Raw genomic sequence first — 24,260 nt, 5'->3', positions numbered from 1 at the left:
TCTCCCCTGATCCTAGCCTGGTCCTCCCCTGGTGGGGTTACATCTCCCCTGATCCTAGCCTGGTCCTCCCCTGGTGGGGTTACATCTCCCCTGATCCTAGCCTGGTCCTCCCCTGGTGGGGTTACATCTCCCCTGATCCTAGCCTGGTCCTATACTGGTGGGTTTACATCTCCCCTGTGTCTTTCCATCTCTTGGTCACAGCTGATGCACAAAGAGGTCTTTGAGGGAGCGGAGCGGTAGTCCTGACTATCCTAGCTCTATCCTATACCTCCCCAATACAGCTCAGTCCCAGCACTCACTGTCCAAGCCCTTAGTTATCCCTATCCCAATACAGCTCAGACCCAGCTCAGACCCAGGGATGGAGGAGAGGATCAGACTGCTGGAGGAGAGGGTGAGGGGGATGGAGGAGAGGATCAGACTGCTGGAGGAGAGGGTGAGGGGGATGGAGGAGAGGATCAGACTGCTGGAGGAGAGGGTGAGGGGGATGGAGGGCGAGGATCAGACTGCTGGAGGAGAGGGTGAGGGGGATGGAGGAGAGGATCAGACTGCTGGAGGAGAGGGTGAGGGGGATGGAGGAGAGGATCAGACTGCTGGAGGAGAGGGTGAGGGGGATGGAGGAGAGGATCAGACTGCTGGAGGAGAGGGTGAGGGGGATGGAGGAGAGGATCAGACTGCTGGAGGAGAGGGTGAGGGGGATGGAGGGAGGGAGAGGATCAGACTGCTGGAGGAGAGGGTGAGGGGGATGGAGGAGAGAATCAGACTGCTGGAGGAGAGGGTGAGGGGGATGGAGGAGAGGATCAGACTGCTGGAGGAGAGGGTGAGGGGGATGGAGGAGAGGATCAGACTGCTGGAGGAGAGGGTGAGGGGGATGGAGGGAGAGGATCAGACTGCTGGAGGAGAGGGTGAGGGGGATGGAGGGAGAGGATCAGACTGCTGGAGGAGAGGGTGAGGGGGATGGAGGAGAGGATCAGACTGCTGGAGGAGAGGGTGAGGGGGATGGAGGGAGAGGATCAGACTGCTGGAGGAGAGGGTGAGGGGGATGGAGGGAGGACGCGCGGAGGGGGTCAGACTGCTGGAGGAGAGGGTGAGGGGGATGGCGTGTGACAGAGAACAACCCTCTAGAGAGGTGGCCACCCCCGCAGAGAAGCCAACAGAACAGCCCACCTCAGCTCCCGAAAAAAGTATTGACACCACAGCAGAACAGTCCTCAGACCCTGACCACGTCTACATCACAACAGAACAGTCCTCAGACCCTGACCACGTCTACACCACAGCAGAACAGTCCTCAGACCCTGACCACGTCTACATCACAGCAGAACAGTCCTCAGACCCTGACCACGTCTACACCACAGCAGAACAGTCCCACCCCAGACCCTGACCACTGTCTACATCACAGCAGAACAGTCCTCAGACCCTGACCATGTCTACATCACAGCAGAACAGTCCTCAGACCCTGACCACAGTCTACATCACAGCAGAACAGTCCTCCCAGACCCTGACCACGTCTACATCACAGCAGAACAGTCCTCAGACCCTGACCATGTCTACATCACAGCAGAACAGTCCTCAGACCCTGACCACGTCTACATCACAGCAGAACAGTCCTCAGACCCTGACCATGTCTACATCACAGCAGAACAGTCCTCAGACCCTGACCATGTCTACATCACAGCAGAACAGTCCTCAGACCCTGACCATGTCTACACCACAGCAGAACAGTCCTCAGACCCTGACCATGTCTACATCACAGCAGAACAGTCCCCAGACCCTGACCACGTCTACACCACAGCAGAACAGTCCTCAGACCCTGACCACATCTACATCACAGCAGAACAGTCCTCAGACCCTGACCACGTCTACATCACAGCAGAACAGTCCCCAGACCCTGACCATGTCTACATCACAGCAGAACAGTCCTCAGACCCTGACCACGTCTACATCACAGCAGAACAGTCCTCAGACCCTGACCACATCACAGCAGAACAGTCCTCAGACCCTGACCACGTCTACATCACAGCAGAACAGTCCTCAGACCCTGACCATGTCTACATCACAGCAGAACAGTACTCAGACCCTGACCACGTCTACATCACAGCAGAACAGTCCTCAGACCCTGACCACGTCTACACCACAGCAGAACAGTCCTCAGACCCTGACCATGTCTACATCACAGCAGAACAGTCCCCACCAGACCCTGACCATGTCTACACCACAGCAGAACAGTCCCCACCAGACCCTGACCACGTCTACACCACAGCAGAACAGTCCTCAGACCCTGACCACGATCACAGCAGAACAGTCCTCAGACCCTGACCACGTCTACATCACAGCAGAACAGTCCTCAGACCCTGACCACATCACAGCAGAACAGTCCCCAGACCCTGACCCGACATCACAGCAGAACAGTCCCCAGACCCTGACCACGATCACAGCAGAACAGTCCTCAGACCCTGACCACATCACAGCAGAACAGTCCTCAGACCCTGACCACATCTACACCACAGCAGAACAGTCCTCAGACCCTGACCAGCATCACAGCAGAACAGTCCTCAGACCCTGACCACGTCTACATCACAGCAGAACAGTCCTCAGACCCTGACCACATCACGAGCAGAGACGAGTCCCCGCAGACGCCGTGACCACATCTACATCACAACAGAACAGTCCTCAGACCCTGACCATGTCTACATCACAGCAGAACAGTCCCGCGACCAGACGCCGTGACCATGTCTACATCACAGCAGAACAGTCCACCCCAGACCCTGACCATGTCTACATCACAGCAGAACAGTCCTCAGACCCTGACCATGTCTACATCACAGCAGAACAGTCCTCAGACCCTGACCACGTCTACATCACAGCAGAACAGTCCTCAGACCCTGACCACGTCTACATCACAGCAGAACAGTCCTCAGACCCTGACCACGTCTACATCACAGCAGAACAGTCCTCAGACCCTGACCACGTCTACATCACAGCAGAACAGTCCTCAGACCCTGACCACGTCTACACCACAGCAGAACAGTCCCCAGACCCTGACCACGTCTACACCACAGCAGAACAGTCCCCAGACCCTGACCACGTCTACACCACAGCAGAACAGTCCTCAGACCCTGACCATGTCTACACCACAGCAGAACAGTCCTCAGACCCTGACCATGTCTACATCACAGCAGAACAGTCCTCAGACCCTGACCATGTCTACATCACAGCAGAACAGTCCCCACCAGACCCTGACCATGTCTACATCACAGCAGAACAGTCCTCAGACCCTGACCACGTCTACATCACAGCAGAACAGTCCTCAGACCCTGACCATGTCTACACCACAGCAGAACAGTCCTCAGACCCTGACCACATCTACATCACAACAGAACAGTCCTCAGACCCTGACCACGTCTACATCACAGCAGAACAGTCCTCAGACCCTGACCACGTCTACATCACAGCAGAACAGTCCTCAGACCCTGACCACATCTACATCACAGCAGAACAGTCCTCAGACCCTGACCACGTCTACATCACAACAGAACAGTCCTCAGACCCTGACCACATCACAGCAGAACAGTCCTCAGACCCTAACCACGTCTACATCACAGCAGAACAGTCCCCAGACCCTGACCATGTCTACATCACAGCAGAACAGTCCTCAGACCCTGACCATGTCTACATCACAGCAGAACAGTCCTCAGACCCTGACCATGTCTACATCACAGCAGAACAGTCCTCAGACCCTGACCATGTCTACATCACAGCAGAACAGTCCTCAGACCCTGACCATGTCTACATCACAGCAGAACAGTCCTCAGACCCTGACCACATCTACATCACAGCAGAACAGTCCTCAGACCCTGACCACATCTACATCACAGCAGAACAGTCCTCAGACCCTGACCATGTCTACATCACAGCAGAACAGTCCACACCAGACCCTGACCATGTCTACACCACAGCAGAACAGTCCTCAGACCCTGACCATGTCTACATCACAGCAGAACAGTCCTCAGACCCTGACCACGTCTACATCACAGCAGAACAGTCCTCAGACCCTGACCACGTCTACATCACAGCAGAACAGTCCTCAGACCCTGACCATGTCTACATCACAGCAGAACAGTCCCCAGACCCTACATCACAGCAGAACAGTCCTCAGACCCTGACCACATCGACATCATAGCGGGACAGACAAATCAAGAACTGTCATAGCCATCTTACAAGAATCTTGGTATAGAGGAGACGGACCCACTGGTTGCCCTCTAGGTTACATAGAGCTAGTAGTCTCATCCACCAAACTACCAGGTGTGAAACAGGGAAGGGACTGAGGGGGTATGTTGGGGGGAAATCAATCAATTCCAGAACCGGACAAGAACCTGACACCCTCAGCACAGAGGGACAAACACCTGCCTGGAGGTGACAGCATTCCCTCCCTCATATGCCCCCTAGGCACAACTATGACAACATAACCAACAAAAACAGGTCACAACTCCTGCAGCTCTGTTGCACACTGGGTATGTACATAGTCAATGTTAGGCTTCGAGGGGACTCTAATGGTAGGTACACCTACAGCTCATCTCTTGGCAGTAGTACTGTAGACTACTTTATCGCTGGCCTCAACCCAGAGTCTCTCAGAGTGTTCACAGTCAGCCCACTGACACTCCTATCAGACCACAGCAAAATCACAGTCTACTTGAACAGAGCAATACTCAATCATGAGGCATCAAAGCCAAAGGAACTGAGTAATATTATGAAATGCTATAGATGGAAGGAATGTAGTGTGGAAACCTACCAAAAAACAATTAGGCAACAACAAATTCAATCCCTTTTTGACAACTTCCTGGACAAAATGTTCCACTGTAATAGTGAAGGTGTAAATTTGGCAGTAGAAAATGTTAACAATATATTTGACCTTTCACCTTCCCTATCTAATCTAAAAAATGTAAACAGAAAACCCGAAGAAAATGAACAACAATGACAAATGGTTTGATGAAGAATGTAACAACCTAAGAAAGAAATTGAGAAAACTGTCCAACCAAAAACATAGAGACCCAGAACGCCTTCACTATGGTGAATCACTAAAACAATCCAGAAATACACTACGGAAAAAGAAGGAACAGCATGACAGAAATCAGCTCAATGTAATTGAAGAATCTGTAGACTCTAACCACTTCTGGGAAAATTGTAAAAGACTAAACAAACAACAACACAATAATTATCTATCCAAAATGGAGATGTATGGGTAAAGCACTTCTCCAATCTTTTTGGCTCTTTAACAAAGAACCATCAGCAAAAACATATACATGATCAAATTCAAATCTTAGAATCAACTATTAAAGACTACCAGAACCCACTAGATTCTGGTAGTCTACAGGACAAAATAAAACTACAAGGCAAAATAAAAACCCTCCAAACCAAAAAGGCCTGTGGTGTTGATGGTATCCTCAATGAAATGATAAAATATACAGACAACAAATTCCAATTGGCTATACTAAAACTCTTTAACATCATCCTTAGCTCTGGCATCTTCCCCAATATTTGGAACCAAGGACTTATCACCCCAATCTACAAAAGTGGAGACAAATTTGACACCAATAACTACCGTGGGATATGTGCGTCAACAGCAATCTTGGGAAAATCGTCTGCATTATCATTAACAGCAGACTCGTACATTTCCTCAGTGAAAACAATGCACTCAGCATATGTCAAATTGGCTTTTTACCAAATTACCGTATGACAGACCACATATTCACCTTGCACACCCTTATTGACAAACAAACAAACCAAAACAAAGGCAACATCTTCTAACGATTGTTGATTTAAAAAATATATTTTGACTCAATTTGGCATGAGGGTCTGCTATACATATTGACTGAAAGTAGAGTTGGGGGAAAAACATACAACATTATAAAATCCATGTACACAAACAACAAGTGTGTGGATAAAATGTGTGTAAAAATCCATGTACACAAACAAGTGTGTGGATAAAACTTTTCTTTCCACAAGGCCGTGGGGTGACACAGGGATGCAGCTTAAGCCCCACCCTCTTCAACATATATATCAACAAATTGGTGAGGGCACCAGAACAGTCTGCAGCATCCGGCCTCACCCTACTAGAATCTGAAGTTAAATGTCTACTGTTTGCTGATGATCTGGTGCTTTTGTCCCCAACCAAGGAGGGCCTACAGCAGCACCTAGATCTTCTGCACAGATTCTGTCAGACCTGGGCCCTGACAGTAAATCTCAGTAAAACAAAAATAATGGTGTTCCAAAAAAGGTCCAGTTGCCAGGACCACAAATACAAATTCCATCTAGTTTCCACATAGTTGCCCTAGAGCACACAAAAACTATACACCTCGGCCTAAACATCAGCACCACAGGTAACTTCCACAAAGCTTTGAACGATCTGAGACAAGTAAAGAAGGGCCTTCTATGCCATCAAAAGGAAAATAAAATTTGACAATGCCAATTAGGATCTGAAAAAAAATACTTGAATCAGTTATATTGCCTTTATGGTTGTGAGGTCTGAACCAAAAATTCACAAAATGGGACAAACACCAAATGGAGACTCTGCATGCAGAATTCGGCAAAAACAATCCTCTGCATGCAGAGCAGAATTAGGCTAATTATCAAAATCCAGAAAAGAGCCGTTAAATTCTACAACCACCTAAAAGGAAGCGATTCCCAAACCTTCCATAACAAAGCCATCACCTACAGAGAGATGAACTTGGAGAAGAGTCCCCTAAGCAAGCTGGTCCTGGGGCTATGTTCACAAATACAAACAGACCCCACAGAGCCCAAGGACAGCAATACAATTAGATCCAACCAAATCATGAGAAAATAAAAAGATAATTACTTGACACATTAGAAAGAATTAACAAAAAAACTGAGCAAACTAGAATGCTATTTGGCCCTGAACAGAAAGTACACGTGGAGAGAGTACACGTGGAGAGAGTACACGTGGAGAGAGTACACCAGAGAGTACACCAGAGAGTACACGCGGAGAGAGTACACCTGAGAGTACACCAGAGAGTACACATGGAGTGAGTACACCTGAGAGTACACCTGGCTCTCAAGAGAAGACAGGCTACGTGCACACTGCCCACAAAATGAGGTGGAAACTGAGTTGCACTTACTAACCTCTTGCCAAATGTATGACCATATTAGAGACACATTTCACTCAGATTTATTTTCCCTTTTGTACTTTAACTATTTGCACATCATTACAACATTGTATATAGACATAATATGGCATTTGAAATGTCTTTATTATTTTGGAGTGTAATGTTTACTGTTCATTTTTTGTTTATTTCACTTTTGTTTATTATTTTACTTGATTTGGCAATTTAAACATATGTTTCCCATGCCAATAAACCCCCTTAAATTGAATTGAGAGAGAGATATGATGCATTATTCAAAGCGTCACCTCCTGTGTTTGAAGTTGAAGTTCAAAGCCATGCTAATCAGGACAAGAGTCTAAAGTCGGTCTATATTTCATTCCAGAACAGACACACACTCACACACACTTTTTGCACACGCCACACTCTTATTTTTTTTACCAGAGTGGTTACCATGATGACTCCAAAGGTTTTTTAGCAGGACCAATCAGAGTTCTGATTAGCTAAACAAGAGTGCTCTCTTCTCTGCTCTCTCTCCTCTTTCTGCTCTCTCTGCTCTCTCTCCTCTCCTCCCTCTGTCTCTGCTCTCTGTCTATGCTCTCTGTCTCCTCTCCTCTCTCTGCTCTCTCCTCGCCTCTTTCCTCTCCTCTCTCTGCTCTCTCTTCTCGCCTCTCCCCTCTTTGTCTCTGCTCTCTCTCTCCTCTCCTTCAGTCTCTTCCTTCCATCCTCACTTCTCTCCTCTCCTTCACAGCCTCCTCTGCTCTATCCCTTCTCTTCCTCCCCCCTCTTCTCCTCTCCCTCTTGTCCTCTCTCTCCCCCTCTCTGCATTACTGCTGGAGGAAGGAGTGTGAGGAGGGGATGGAGAGGAAAGGATGATGGAGGAAGAGGATAAGAAGGAAGAAGAGGGATTAAGAATGAGGACAATGACGTCCCCAAGGTGAGAGCTGAAGAGGGGGATGAAAGAGAAGGAGAGAGCAGAGGGCGTCTTTGCCCTTCTGTAAGGAGGGATGCTAATTTAATTAGTGGTCTTTAAGGGACGACCTCTGGTTAAACATGGAAGCAACAGAGAGACAGGTGAAATCTCTTGGCTATAAAGGAGAGAGACAGAGAGAGACATAGAGAGAGGAATAAAGAGAGATAGAGGGGGAAGACAGTTTATTTATTTTCTCTTTTGTACTTTAACTATTTGCACATCGTTACAACACCCTATATAGACAATATGACATTTGAAATGTCTTAATTTGTTTGGAACTTTTGTGAGTGAATGTTTACTGTTCATGTTTTATTGTTTATTTCACTTTGAGAGAGAAAGACCATTTAATTGACTTGAGAGAGAAAGAGAGTCTTCAGCTTCAGTCTCCAGCTCTAAGGCTTGGCTAGAGAATCTGTCACACCTGATCTGTTTTCCCTGTCCTTGTGCTCACCGCCTCCAGGTGTTGCCCATCTTCCCCACTTATCCTCTGGGTATCGAAAAAACTTAAGCGCTATGGCTTTTCAACCTCAGCTCTGAATCCACGATATGGCAATCTAATAGAACTCAAAGGGTTTTCTTTAATGGAAGCGTCTCTAATGTCAAACATGTAAAGTGTGGTCTACCGCAGGGCAGCTCTCTAGGCCCTCTACTCTTTTCTATTTTTACCAATGACCTACCACTGGCATTAAACAAAGCATGTATGCTGATGATTCAACCATATACGCATCAGCAACCACAGCTAATGAAGTCACTGAAAGCCTTAACAAAGAGTTGCAGTCTGTTTTGGAATGGGTGACCAGTAATAAACTGGCCCTGAACATCTCTAAAACTAAGAGCATTGTATTTGGTACAAATCATTCCTTAAGTGCTAGACCTCAGCTGAATCTGGTAATGAATTGTGTGGCTGTTGAACAAGTTGAGGAGACTAAATTAATTGGCGTTACCTTACATTGTAAACTGTCATGGTCAAAACATATAGATTCAGTGGTTGCAAAGATGGGGAGAGGTCTAGCCATAATAAAGAGATGCTCTGCTTTTTTGACACCACAGTTTTGTCTAATCTTGATTATTGTCCAGTCATGTGGTCCAGTGCTGCAAGGAAAGACCTAGTTAAGCTGCAGCTGGCCCAGAACATGGCGGCACATTTTGCTCTTAATTGTAATCAGAGGGCTAATATTAATACTATGCATGCCAGTTTCTATTGGCTAAGTGTTGAGGAGAGACTGAATGCATCACTTCTTTTTATAAGAAACATTGTGTTGAAAATCCCAAATTATCACAGGCCGGCTCATAGCCTGTGGAAAAAATGAGAGGACATCAACAACCGGTATAGGCCAATTCAAAAAGTTCTTTATTATAAAACAAAACTATTAACTCTAAACAAAGGAAAAGGAATGAGGTGTGGAAATGTCATAATATAGGGTGTATGTAGGGTGCATGGATGCGTGAATATGTGTGTGTAAACATGACTGAGTGGAAACTAAATACATCAACAAAGGAACAAACAAAACAGGATCATACCTGGAGGAGCAGGGAGAGAGCAAGCGAAGCAAGGAGACAGAGAGGTTAGTGGAGCAGTTTGTTAAATACCCTGAGCCCAGGTGGCTCCAATCACACCAGCTCCAATCACTAACAACCCTCCTGTGCCTGCAGGAGGAACCGCCCCTGCACTGCAGAGGAGGAGCCGTGACAGTCAACTTACACACAGCTCTGACACGCACACTTATCCCACCAGACATGCCACCAGGGGTCTTTTCATAGTCCCCAAATCCAGAACAAATTCAAGAAAACGTACAGTATTATATAGAGCCCTTATTGCATGGAACTTCCTTCCATCTCATATTGCTCAAATAAACAGCAAACCTGGTTTAAAAAAACAGATAAAACAACATCTCGCGGCACAATGCCTCTCCCCTATTTGACCTAGATAGTTTGTGTCTAGGCATTGATATGTAGGCTTTGTGTGCCTTTTTGAAAATGTATCTTGTTCTGTCCGTGAGCTGTTCTTGTTTATTGATGTTCTGTATTATGTCATTCTGTATTATGTTTCATATTTTGTGTTGACCTCAGGAAGAGTAGCTGCTGCTTTTGCAACAGCTAATGGGGATCCTAATAAAATACCAAATACCAAATGCCTGTGTTTTCTGTCTGTCTGTGCGTCGTCTTGTTTGTCAAGCTTACCAGCATTCGTCCTGTCACCTCCAGTCTTTTCCCAGCCTCTCTTTTTCTTGTCCTCCTGGTTTTTGACCCTTGCCTGTCCTGACCCTGTACCCGTCCGCCTGACTACTCTGCCCATCTCTGACCCTGCTTGCCATCCTGTACCTTTGCTCCACCTCTGGATTACTGAACTCTGTCTGTTCCTGAGCCTGCCTGCCGTCCTGTACCTTTGCTCCTACTTTGGATTATTGACCCCTGCCTGCCTTGACCTGTCGTTTCAATGCCCCTGTGGTTACAAAAAACATTGTTACTTCACACATTCTGCACTTGGGTCTTACCTTGATTCCTGATAGAATCAAAGCTAGATAAACAGAATGAGGGGTGGAAGTTAGGGTTAACATGATGTATTGCTGTTGTAAGGTCTACTTTATTACTCTGGGTTATTGGGTAAAGTCTGAGCAGTGTTTACATTAACTTCATTAGGGTAGGGGGCACTATTTTCACCGCCGGATGAAAAGCGTGCCCAAAGTAAACTGCCTGCTACTCAGGCCCAGTAGCTAGGATATGCATATAATGGTAGATTTGGATAGAAAACACTAAAGTTTCCAAAATTGGTAAAATAATGTCTGTGAGTATAACAGAACTGATATGGCAGGGGAAACCCTGAGAAAAATCCATCCAGGAAGTGGGATTTTTTTATTTTTGTAGTTTTCTATTGAATGACATTAGAGTATCCATTGACTTAGGACTCAAATTGCACTTCCTATGGCTTCCACTAGATGTCAACAGTCTTTAGAAATTGTTTCAGGCTTGTATTCTGAAAAATGAGGGAGTAAGACCACTTTGAATGAGTGGACCATTCAGTGTCCCCGAGGGTTTTCATGTGCGCGACCAAGAGCACGCCTTTCTTGTTTTCCTTTTATATTGACAAAGTTTTTGTCTGGTTGAAATGTTATTGATTATGATGACTAAAAACAACCTGAGGATTGATTATAAACATCGTTTGACATGTTTCTACGAACTTTACTGATACTTTTCGGATTTTTCGTCTGTCTGTTGTGACTGCCTTTGAGCCTGTGGATTACTGAACAAAACGCGCGAACAAAACATTTTTTAGATATAAAGAGGGACTTTATCAAACAAAACAAACATTTATTGAGTAAATGGGAGTCTTGTGAGTGCAACCATACGAAGATCATCAAAGGTAAGTGATTAATTTTATCACTATTTCTGACTTGTGTAACTCCTCACTTGGCTGGTAACTGTTTGTAATGATTTGTCTGCTGGGCGCTGTTCTCAGATAATCGCATGGTATGCTTTCGCCGTAAAGCCTTTTTGAAATCTGACACCGTGGTTGGATTAACAAGAAGTTAATATTTAAACCGATGTATAACACTTGTATGTTTTATGAATTTTTATAATGAGTATTTCTTTTTTTGAATTTGGCGCTCTGCAATTTCACTGGATGTTGGCCAGGTGGGACGCTACCGTCCCACACCCCCTAGAGAGGTTAAAGACCTGAGGTTATTGTCTCTTAACTCTCAGGGTGGAATGTGGAAGAGGCAGAGCAGAGGCAGGGCTGGAGTAAAGGTGCATATTACTGGAGACTGACATTCAATATTGCAAGATGGCGCCGACAGAGATGGTCGCCTCGCTTCAAGTCCTTAGGAAACAATGCAGTAATTTGTATTTTTTTGTTACATAGTTAGGCCAGAAAATCTTAAGTGTTATTACATACAGCCGGGAAGAACTATTGGATATAAGAACAACGTCAACTTACCAACATTACGACCAGGAATACGACTTTCCCGAAGCGAATCCTTTGTTCGGAACCCCACCCTGGACATTGGATCTAATCCCAGAGGCCGACCCAAAACAACGTTGTTGCCGCAGGAGAGGCAGACGGAGGGCCTCCTGGTCAGACTTAGAAGGTGAGCACCCCATCCACCGCTTCCGAGCATATTACTCGCCAATGTCCAGTCTCTAGACAACAAGGTGGACGAAATTAGGGCACGAGTTGCCTTCCAGAGAGACATCAGAGATTGTAACATTCTCTGTTTCATGGAAACATGGCTCACTCGGGATATGTTGTCAGAGTTGGTACAGCCACTGAGTTTTTTCATGAGTCTCGCCGACAGAAACAAATATCTCTCTGGTAAGAAGAATGGCGGGGGTGTATGCCTCATGATTAACGACTCATGGTGTAATCATAACAACATACAGGAACTCGAGTCCTTTTGTTCACCTGACCTAGAATTCCTTACAATCAAATGCCGACTGCATGATCTACCAAAAATAATTATTTTCGATTATAGTTTACCCCCCCAAACAGATACCTCGATGGCCCTGAAAGAACTTCACTGGACTCTATGTAAACTGGAAACCACATATCCTGAGGCTGCATTTATTGTAGCTGGGGATTTAAAAAAAAAAAGCTAATTTGAGAACAAGGTTACCTAAATTCTACCAGCACATTGATTGTGCTGGACCACTGCCACTCTAACTTCCGCAATGAATACAAGGCCCTCCCCCGCCCACCCTTCGGCAAATCTGACCATGAACCCATCTTGTTGCTCCCCTCATATAGGCAGAAACTAAATCAGGAAGTGCCAGAGCCTAGGTCTATCCAACGCAGGTCTGACCAATCGGATTCCACACGTCAAGATTGCGTCGATCACGTGGACTGGGATATGTTCCGGGTAGCCTCAGACAATAACATTGACGTATACCCTGACTCGGTGAGTGAGTTTATTAGGAAGTGCATTGGAGATGTTGTACCCACTGTGACTATTAAAACCTTCCCTAACCAGAAACCGTGGATTGATGGCAGCATTTGCGCAAAACTGAAAGTGTGAACCACCGCATTTAATCATGGCAAGGCGACTGGAAACATGACCGAATACAAACAGTGTAGTTATTCCCTCTGCAAGGCAATCAAATAAGCAAAGCGTCAGTACAGAGACAAAGTAGAGTCGTAATTCAACGGCTCAAACACGAGACATATGTGGCAGGGTCTACAGACAATCACGGATTACAAAAAGAAAACCAGCCCTGTCACGGACATCGACATCTTGCTCCCAGACAAATTAAACAACTTCTTTGCGTGCTTTGAGGACAATACAGTGCCACCGACACGGCACGCTACCAAAGACTGTGGGCTCTCCTTCTCCGTGGCTGACGTGAGTAAAACATTTAAACATGTTAACCCTCGCAAGGCTGCCGGCCCAGACAGCCTCCCTGGCTGCGTACAGCGCCTCTTCAACCTCAAGAGGCTGAAGAAATTTGGCTTGTCACCTAAAACCCTCACAAACTTTTACAGATGCACAATTGAGAGCATCCTGTCGGGCTGTATCACCGCCTGGTACGGCAACTGCACTGCCCTCAACCGCAATGCTCTCCAGAGGGTAGTGCTGTCTGCACAACGCATCACCGGGGGCAAACTACATTTACATTTACATTTTAGTCATTTAGCAGACGCTCTTATCCAGAGCGACTTACAGTAGTGAATGCATACATTTCATACATTTTTTTTTTCTTTCTGCCCTCCAGGACACCTACAGCACCCGATGTCACAGGAAGGCCAAAAAGATCATCAAGGACAACAACCACCCGAGCCACTGCCTGTTCACCCCGCTATCATCCAGAAGGCGAGGTCAGTACAAGTGCATTAAAGCTGGGACTGAGAGACTGAAAAACAGCTATCTCAAGGCCATCACACTGTTAAACAGCCATCACTAACACAGAGAGGCTGCTGCCAACTACTGACTCAAATCTCTAGCCACATTTTATAAATGTATCACTAGTCACTTTAAACAATGCCACTTTATATAATGTTTACATATCCTACATTACTCATCTCATACAGTTGAAGTCGGAAGTTTACATACACTTAGGTTGGAGACATTAAAACTCGTTTTTCAACCACTCCACAAATAACTTGTTAACAAACTATAGTTTTGGCAAGTCGGTTAGGACATCTACTTTGTGCATGACACAAGTCATTTTTCCAACAATTGTTTACAGACATTATTTCACTTATAATTCACTATATCACAATTCCAGTGGGTCAGAAGTTTACATACACTAAGTTGACTGTGCCTTTAAACAGCTTGGAAAATTCAAGAAAATTATGTCATGGCTTTAGAAGCTTCTGGTAGGCTAATTGACAAAATTTGAGTCAATTGGAGGTGTACCTGTGGATGTATTTCAAGGCCTACCTTCAAACTCAGTGCCTCTTTGCTTGACATCATGGGAAAATCAAAAGAACCTCAACATCAAAAGACCTCAGAAAAGAAGTCTGGTTCATCCTTGGGAGCAATTTCCAAACGCCTGAAGGTACCACATTCATCTGTACAAACAATAGTACGCAAGTATAAACACCATTGGACCATGCAGCCGTCATACCGCTCAGGAAGGAGACGGGTTCTGTCTCCTAGAGATGAACGTACTTTGGTGCAAATTAATCCCAGAACAACAGCAGAAGACCTTGTGAAGATGCTGGAGGAAACGGGTACAAAACTATCTATATCCACAGTAAAACGAGTCCTATATCAACATAACCTGAAAGGCCGCTCAGCAAGGAAGAAGCCACTGCTCCAAAACCGTCATAAAAAAGCCAAACTACGGTTTGCAACTGCACATGTGGACAAAGATCGTACATTTTGGACAAATGTCCTCTGGTCTGATGAAACAAAAATAGAACTGTTTGGCCATAATGACCATCGTTGTGTTTGGAGGAAAAAGGGGGAGGCTTGCAAGCCGAAGAACACCATCCTAACCGTGAAGCACGGGGGTGGCAGCATCATGTTGTGGGGGTGCTTTGCTGCAGGAGGGACTGGTGCACTTCACAAAATAGATGGCATCATGAGGGAGGGAATTTATGTGGATATATTGAAGCAACATCTCAAGACGTCAGTCAGAAAGTTAAAGCTTGGTCGCAAATGGGTCTTCCAAATGGACAATGATCCCAAGTATACTTCTAAAGTTGTGGCAAAATGGCTTAAGGACAACAAAGTTAAGGTATTGGAGTGGCCATCACAAAGCCTTGACCTCAATCCTATAGAAAATCTGTGGCCAGAACTGAAAAAGTGTGTAAGAGCAAGGAGGCCTACAAACCTGACTCAGTTACACCAGCTTTGTCAGGAGGAATGCATTTCGCTACTCTCGCATTAACATCTACTAACCATGTGTATGTGACCAATAACATTTAATTTGATTTGATATTGGAAAGTGGGATCGTACACCTTTTAAATGTGGAGGAGCTGGAGAAGGTTTGAAAGTGTTTGAAAGTCCAGTTCAAAGCAAGACTGTGAAGTGATCCTGAGGTCAGCGAGGGAAACTCTTAAAGCACTTCAAATGAGTTAAGGCCGCAATAAGAGGAAGAAAGTACCGATGGAGGGATAGAAATCTGCGGACTGGTTTCAACCCTGTGTGACTCTGTGAGAATCAGGTAATGCCTTCCAAATGTCTGAGCTTTCAGAACTCTCTTTCTCTCTCCCTCTGAATGTGTCCTCCATGTGTGTCTTTTCCCTGTTGGCTTTGATCTTTCCTGACAGATCATGACCCCTGACCTTGACCCTTATCAGCCGGAGTGAGAACATAAAACAACAATGCTGCTTCCACAAAGACCTCTGCTTCGGTGACCACTGCTACGGTGACCGTTACCGCAGCAACCTCTAATTGTTGTTCAATTCAAATATACTGCAAATCGGCTCAAAACAGATAGGGTTTTCTGGTAGCTAGGATTTATCCACAGAGCCAAACAGAGTGGTCAGTGCAGGGAGAGGGAGTGGTTTGGCGCCATACTGTACGTACATTCTGCAGTGTGTCTTGCTGGTACTGTGAGAGCTGAGACTCAGAGTGGTAGAAACCCTTCCTCAGACTCTTCAGATCACCACTTTTAGTCTGCTGAGAGAGAGAGGCAGACTAAGAGGAGTAGACAGTGGACACAGAAGTCCAAGAGGAGAAAATGTGCTGCTGATATCTGTACAAGAGAGAGGAGCTTCAGCACAGAAGTTGAGAGGTTTGATGCTCAAGATTGTCAATAGGCCATTTTAGAACACCTTGTAAGACAGCAGTTGTCAGTTCAGTTCATTTATACCTTATCTATCGTATCGCTGAAAATGGACAGCATGTGTTTTGTATCCTCCTGCCTGGGATACAATAAATGGCATCCCTCTGCATCAGGACACTGTGACTTTGGTTAGCTGCCTTTAAAAATGTCAACAATCTGTGTTTAACAAGGCAATAACAGAGAGAAAACATAAGGGTAGATAGATAGAAAAACACAAACTGCGCCCTTGGATACAACTGTATACCAGGCTTTTAAGATGATTGTCCTCTTTTTACAGAGTGCTCTGTGTGTGTGTGTGTGTGTGTGTGTGTGTGTGTGTGTGTGTGTGTGTGTGTGTGTGTGTGTGGCTGTGTGTGTGTGTGTGTGTGTGTGTGTGTGTGTGTGTGTGTGTGTGTGTGTGTGTGTGTGTGTGTGTGGGTGTGTGTGTGTGTGTGTGTGCGCGCGGGCAGGGCAGGGCAGGGCAGTAGGGTCACTGTGATGACACCCCTGTGAGTTAAAGAACAGCTGTTCTGATTGGTGTTATGGGTTAGGTTCAGTGGGATGACAGTACTATCTCCATAGACGGGTTGGTTGTTCAGCAACAAATCTTCGTAGTGAAGTCTCTTATGACAGCAGTATGTGTATTATGTAATCACAGAGCTGTATGTGTGGAGAAATGTCTACATCAATAGGACACTCATATCTGTGACCCAAATGACACCCTATTCCCTATTTAGAGTCCAACACCTCGGACCAGGTCACTTTCGAAACTCATCACAGCCATTCAGGGAATTACAAAAACAGAGTTTTCATCCCAAAAGTAATTGTTTAAATGGCTAAATAATTTAACAGTGCACCAGGGGTACTAGCAAAACAACATAATCTAGGTGTCATCATCTAAAATAACCCTAATTTATAAAACAGTTCTTATTTGATTAATGGTGGTCAGACCCATCTATGAGAAGCTAGCCACAATAAGGACTAGCCACAATAGTGGACTTTGCGGTTAGCCTTCAAAATAAAAGTATGGAATAATTCCACTATTTGTATTCATTTGTATCACTGTCAATGACATACTTTTATTTTGAAGGCAAACCGCAAACTCCACGAATGTGCCTAATCCTTATTGTGGCTAGCTTCACAACACATAACCTGGTCCGGTCAAGCCTCACTAGCCAGATGAAGCTAGCTGGCTGCTTATAACGTTAGCTTTGGGCAACAGGGTTAAGTAGCTGGCTAGCTATTTATTTTCATGAATTGAAGTCCAATTTCAATAGGCGAAAAATAAGTGGCAACCTAGCTAATACTTACTCACAAGGATTCCTAAATCATTGCTTAGAATAATGAAAATTACTGCAGTTTCTACTGGTCATTGTTTTCAGGCTGGTTGTATTGGTGCTAGCTAGGTACCCCAGAAGTTGCGGTCGAACAAATGATGTTTTATTACCAACGCGGTATTGTAAACACATCGTTCGTGGCCGGTGTTCGCTTGTTTGCAGACTTTTTTGTACAGCTTTGACAGTGCTACTGTATCTTTTTTGACACGCAAAGACCCAAACGTTGTTCCATAGTATGTATGTCGTGAAGCTAATAGCAATGACGCTATTACTGTGTAACTCTGGTAGGGTAACGTCTGAAAAATAGCGCACTTGGTAGTGTGTACCGGTGCTCGACCAGTCGGCGAAAGCCAACATCACCCAAGACAGAGAACGGTTAATTGTCAAGGGCAATGAATTCCATTATCTTGGCTTTAATGGATTTCACCTTTGAGTTGTCTCGCTGAAATGTTCTTACTCTTTCAAATGACTGCTCAACTTGTTGACTGCTCGATCCACACAGCAGACATTGTGGGCTAGGTGAGGAATGCTGTGTTGCGCGTGTAGCGCCAAATTTTATGTGGCGTCATTACATCATGTACCTACGTTATAAAGGAATGGACGGCAGCTTTGACAACGGTTTTTAACAACGGCGTTAAACTAGACATCGGGCCGATACCGATGTTGGAATTTTTAGCTAATATCATCCAATTCCGATATGTTCACCGATATATTGTGCATCCCTATTGCTAACACTAGCTAGCTAGCCAGTTAATATAACTTGTTTCTTCTAAATGTACTGTATCTAGCTAAGTTAGCCACGTTATGAATTCAACTCTCATTTGCAGTCGACATCAGGATACGATTTGAGAGCATTAATTAGCTCCAAAAGTGGTTAGTAACTTTGGCTGCATGCTGACTGCATTCAGAGCCATCCAGTGGCTAGCCACATTACAACCAAAGACAGTACAGTATGAAGATAGGCAGAAACTGCTTCTCCAATAGAAATCCTCGTTCACACTTGTAGGCGATGTCATGGCGACATTGGCTAGCTAAGCTCATGCGTAGAAACACGGTTCTAACAGTCGTCTCTCGCCGAACTGCGCATGTGCAGGCCATCAAATCAAAGGCACTCCTTCCATATAAAGTTGAAATGAAAATGTGTCAGTTTGTCACTTTCATGAGGTTGGACTAATAACTAGTTCAACTACTTAAGATGTTGGCTCAAATCTAGCTTGTGCCTTTAAATTTCAAGAAAATTAACAACTAAGGAAGAATTTTTCACTTCTTTCATTGACTTCTCAACCCACCCCGGCCTGGTCGGTTTCGCAAACATTTCCGGAAGTCTCGTGATATTGCACCTCTGGGGTTAGAAACTCTGTGCTACAACCTTCATTTTCACCAGGTTCCCATGAAGCGTATGTAACGACAGTCCACCACAACATACCAGAGAGTCTCCTGATTAGCAAGGGGTAGTCTGTGTTTCATTTCATTGTGTATTAAAAACACAGTTAGAGATCATTGTGAGGGGATTTCACCAGTGGTCCGAAGAGGGAATTGTTTGCCACAGTAACCAAGAGGGTGGCATTTGGGACACATAAATATTCTATTCACCTCTACCTGATGTCCTAATGATGCTCCCTCTGGTCGTTACAATATTACTAAAACTCTTTACTACTCTGAGTGCACTCTCTTCCCTGTAGTATCCATCTCTCTCGGGTATGTACTTTAGTGTGTATGTGTGTGTATTCATGTGTGAGTAAATGTGTGTGAACCTGTGTGTATGTGTTCTAAGATCTCCTAGTAGAGAGTAGAGATAGTACAAATGTGTGTGTGCATGTGTTCTTGTTGTTGCTCCTCACGGATTCCTTTCATGTGAAATCAGACCCCAGACAGAATGACAATGAGAAGCAATGAAACATTCATCCCATGAGTGAGTTCTCCTGCTCTCCCATCATTTATCCCAATCCATTATTGAAGTCCACTTTCACTGTGGAGCTGAATTATTCACTTAACCATATCATCCCAGCAGGTAGAAACAAGCTCTCTCTCTCTCTCTCCCTCTCTCTCTCCCTTCCTCTCTCCCTTCCTCTCTCCCTTCCTTCCTCCCTCCCTCTCTCCCTCCCCTCTCTCTCTCCCTCTCTCCCTTCCTCTCTCCCTTCCTCCCTCCCTCCCTCTCCTCTCTCTCTCTCTCCCTCTCTCCCTTCCTCTCTCCCTTCCTCTCTCCCTCCCTCCCCTCCCTCTCTCTCTCCCTTCCTCTCTCCCTTCCTCTCTCCCTCCCTCTCTCTCTCTCCCTCTCACTCCCTCCTTCCCTCTCTCTCTCTCCCTCCCTCTCTGTATCTCTCCATCTCCTCTGTGTACCCGATTACTTGCCAATATTTAGCTATCTCTATTAGCTCCCACTACATCTCTCTCATTGTCTGTTTATACTTTGAAAATGACACTCTCGTCACTACTGCCTTCTCTGCCTCTCCCACGAGAGAGTTTAGGTTTGAGAAAGTGAGAATGGGAGACATTAAGAGAGAGTTTAGGTTTGAGAAAGTGAGAATGGGAGACATTAAGAGAGAGTTTAGGTTTTTGAGAAAGTGAGAATGGGAGACATTAAGAGAGAGTTTAGGTTTGAGAAAGTGAGAATGGGAGACATTAAGAGAGAGTTTAGGTTTGAGAAAGTGAGAATGGGAGACATTAAGAGAGAGTTTAGGTTTGAGAAAGTGAGAATGGGAGACATTAAGAGAGAGTTTAGGTTTTTGAGAAAGTGAGAATGGGAGACATTAAGAGAGAGTTTAGGTTTGAGAAAGTGAGAATGGGAGACATTAAGAGAGAGTTTAGGTTTGAGAAAGTGAGAATGGGAGACATTAAGAGAGAGTTTAGGTTTGAGAAAGTGAGAATGGGAGACATTAAGAGAGAGTTTAGGTTTTTGAGAAAGTGAGAATGGGAGACATTAAGAGAGAGTTTAGGTTTGAGAAAGTGAGAATGGGAGACATTAAGAGAGAGTTTAGGTTTGAGAAAGTGAGAATGGGAGACATTAAGAGAGAGTTTAGGTTTGAGAAAGTGAGAATGGGAGACATTAAGAGAGAGTTTAGGTTTGAGAAAGTGAGAATGGGAGACATTAAGAGAGAGTTTAGGTTTGAGAAAGTGAGAATGGGAGACATTAAGAGAGAGTTTAGGTTTGAGAAAGTGAGAATGGGAGACATTAAGAGAGAGTTTAGGTTTGAGAAAGTGAGAATGGGAGACATTAAGAGAGAGTTTAGGTTTGAGAAAGTGAGAATGGGAGACATTAAGAGAGAGTTTAGGTTTGAGAAAGTGAGAATGGGAGACATTAAGAGAGAGTGGAAATTGAAAAACAGAGTGGTGATAGTTTTCACCATGGTAACATACAGTAGCTGAGAGTTTTACCTGTGATTGCAGCTGCTTGTTGTCATCCTCCAGGATGCAGACCTTGGTCTCCAGTTGCCTGATGTAGTTACCTGGAAGAATAAAGAGGCAGAGAAAATATCATGGAAAAGAATGTCAGTCAGTCCCACTGATCCAAGGCCTGTCTCATATCAATGACAGTGTCTGTCTTCCAAATGGCACTATATCCCCTTTAAAGTGCACTACTTTTAATAGGGCTTTGGTCAAAAGTAGTACACTAAATAGAGAACAGGATTCCATTTGGGACGCAGCCTCTGTTAAATCCAGGTGTCCATTCCGGCTCTGAAACAATGGAGTTGAATAGACCAAGACCCATGTGTGCCCACAGTTTCCCTCCAGTCTCTGTTAATACCAATTAGGTTGTGTTTGATGTATTCTGAGTTGGGCTCTGGGTCCCTCTGTTTGTGTGACGCTCAGCAGTCCTCTCAGCCTTAATCCCCCACCAGTTCTATTGTTGACTCTTCCATGGGGATTATGTTGTGTTAGAGCTCCACTAAGACCAACATTGCTGTCTTTTTTTCTCCTGTAAACTGCTGATACCCAACACTCAAGCCTGAATTGCACAACTATTTCCTTTAGAGAGATCTATATCCAATACATCAACCAAAGCACTGGAATTCTGGAATTCTTCAGTGGCACGAAAACGTCTTGGTTTTCATTATTTAAATGGACTGTATCAGCAATGGCAGTAATTATTAGGCCCTACACACCTCTCTCTCTCTGTTCTCTCTCGCTCTGTTCTCTCTCTCTCTATCTCTCTCTGTTCTCTCTCTCTCTCTCTCTGTTCTATCTCTCTCTATCTGTTCTCTCTCTGTTCTCTCTCTCTCTCTGTTCTCTCTCTCTCTATCTCTCTCTGTTCTCTCTGTTCTCTCTCTCTCTGTGTGTTCTCTCTCTGTTCTATCTCTCTCTGTCCTATCTCTCTCTGTTCTATCTCTCTCTCTCTCTGTTCTATCTCTCTCTCTCTGTTCTCTCTCTCTCTGTTCTATCTCTCTCTCTGTTCTCTCTGTTCTCTCTCTATCTCTCTCTGTTCTCTCTCTCTCTCTGTTCTCTCTCTCTGTTCTATCTCTCTCTGTTCTCTCTCTGTTCTCTCTCTCTCTGTTCTCTATCTCTCTCTCTGTTCTATCTCTGTTTTCTCTGTTCTCTCTCTGTTCTATCTCTCTCTATCTCTCTCTGTTCTCTCTCTCTGATCTATCTCTCTCTCTGTTCTATCTCTGTTTTCTCTGTTCTCTCTCTGTTCTATCTCTCTCTATCTCTCTCTGATCTATCTCTCTCTGTTCTCTCTCTCTCTGTTCTCTCTCTCTCTCTGTTATATCTCTCTCTCTCTGTTCTCTCTCTGTTCTATCTCTCTCTGTTCTCTCTCTCTCTGTTCTCTCTCTCTCTCTGTTCTCTCTCTCTCTCTGCTGTCTCTCTCTCTCTCTGTTCTCTCTCTATCTCTCTCTCTGTCTCTCTCTCTGTTCTCTCTTTCCCGCTCTGTTCTCTCTCTCCCTCTCTGTTCTCTCTCTCTCATTCTCTGTCTGTCTGTCTGTCTGTCTGTCTGTCTGTCTGTCTGTCTGTCTGTCTGTCTGTCTGTCTGTCTGTCTGTCTGTCTGTCTGTCTGTCTGTCTGTCTGTCTGTCTGTCTGTCTCTCTCTCTCTTTGTCTCTCTCGTTGTCTCTCTCTCTCTCTCTCTCTTTGTCTCTCTCGTTGTCTCTCTCTCTCTCTCTCTCTTTGTCTCTCTCTCTCTTTGTCTCTCTCTCACTCTGTCTCTCTCTCACTCTGTCTCTCTCTCTCTCTTTGTCTCTCTCTCTCTCTTTGTCTCTCTCTCACTCTCTTTGTCTCTTTGTCTCTCTCTCTCTCTGTCTCTCTCTCTCTCTCTCTCTCTCTCTCTCTTTGTCTCTCTCTCTCTCTCTTTGTCTCTCTCTCTCTCTCTCTCTTTGTCTCTCTCTCTCTCATTGTCTCTCTCTCTCTTTGTCTCTCTCTCTCTCTTTGTCTCTTTCTCTCTCTCTCTCTCTCTCTCTCTTTGTCTCTCTCTCTCTCTCTATCTCTCTCTTTGTCTCTCTCTCTCTCGTTGTCTCTCTCTCTCTTTGTCTCTCTCTCTCTCTTTGTCTCTCTCTCTCTCGTTGTCTCTCTCTCTCTTTGTCTCTCTCTCTCTCGTTGTCTCTCTCTCTCTTTGTCTCTCTCTCTCTCTTTGTCTCTCTCTCTCTCTCCCTCTGCATAAGCATGCTCTATCCTCCGTCTCAGTAGTTACCTTAATGAGAGGGGAGGCCCTGTAGAGGTGTGTGATGACCATAGTGATGACTGATGACTGAAACTTAGTAAGAGGGGATCTCTCTGCCATACAAAGGAACACACCTGTTCCTCCATATCTCCCTCTGAAGGAATGAGACAGAGAGAAAGAAAGAGATGGGGACTAGACAGTGGAACCAATGCCAAGGAGACTAATAGTCTAGCTGGTAGACATAAAGATGTGAAGGCTGTGACACAAGCCAGAGTTCATCTCATGTACCATATAACCTCTGCCCTTATGACTAGTAAATCACAAAAACCCACTTTACGTTGTTGCTGGACAAGGGTTGAGTCCCAAATGGCACCCCATTCCCTATACAGTGCACTGCTTTTGAACAGAGCCCTATGGGTCCCGGTCAACATTAGTGCACGATAAAGGCCGCAGGTAGCCTAGCGGTTAAGAGTTTTGGGCCAGTAAAGCCTTGTTCACATTGGCAGCCTGAAGTGACTCAAATAAAAAAATGCATATCCTATTAGAATCTGTTATTTTTCATTGTCTAAACAGACAAAAAGCACATGTAATTTGATATTTCAAGCCACACTTCAAACCACTTTTGGAGGAGGTTTGAAGTCAGATACAAATCTGATTCCTGGCCATGTGACTTGTGTCTGAACGGTCAAATCTAATTTAATTGACCTCAAGTGGTTTTTAGACGGTTATTTGGCATATCTTGTTGCTTGCTAGCTACTCTGTTCACAGTGTTCTAACACTATGTTTTGAACATTCAAAGTAACTAGGAAACGTCCATGGCAGACATTGTTGTCGCCTTACCTTGCTACATAACTTCTGAGTGATAGGAAGCAGGAGCACCACCACCAATCAGCCTACACCACTGTGCACACACCCATCGTTACTATGACAACTAGCATAGCCAACTAGCATAGGTGGAGTAGATACAAGTTTCCATAAGCAACCTGGCCTCACACTGTATTCCTTAATGCGAGGGAGGGAGGGGAGAGAGAGAGAGAGAG

The 24,260-nt window shown here is 45.0% G+C and overlaps 1 protein-coding gene across 1 annotated transcript in view; it reads right to left on the bottom strand.

Moving 5' to 3' along the window:
* LOC106611252 (coiled-coil domain-containing protein 85C-A-like) overlaps nt 1-24,260 on the bottom strand; it is a 76,756-nt gene that overhangs the window by 6,147 nt on the left and 46,349 nt on the right. Inside the window, exon 2 of the mRNA XM_014211269.3 lies at nt 21,007-21,077. Coding sequence (XP_014066744.3) covers nt 21,007-21,077 — 71 coding nt within the window. The remainder of the gene's footprint in view (nt 1-21,006; nt 21,078-24,260) is intronic.

The sequence above is a fragment of the Salmo salar genome, chromosome 09, assembly GCF_965601325.2.
Source record: "Salmo salar chromosome 09, fSalSal1, whole genome shotgun sequence".
Lineage (NCBI taxonomy): Eukaryota > Metazoa > Chordata > Actinopteri > Salmoniformes > Salmonidae > Salmo > Salmo salar.
The sequence above is the reverse complement of the archived record's forward strand: the minus strand, read 5'-3'. Positions and strand labels throughout refer to the sequence as shown.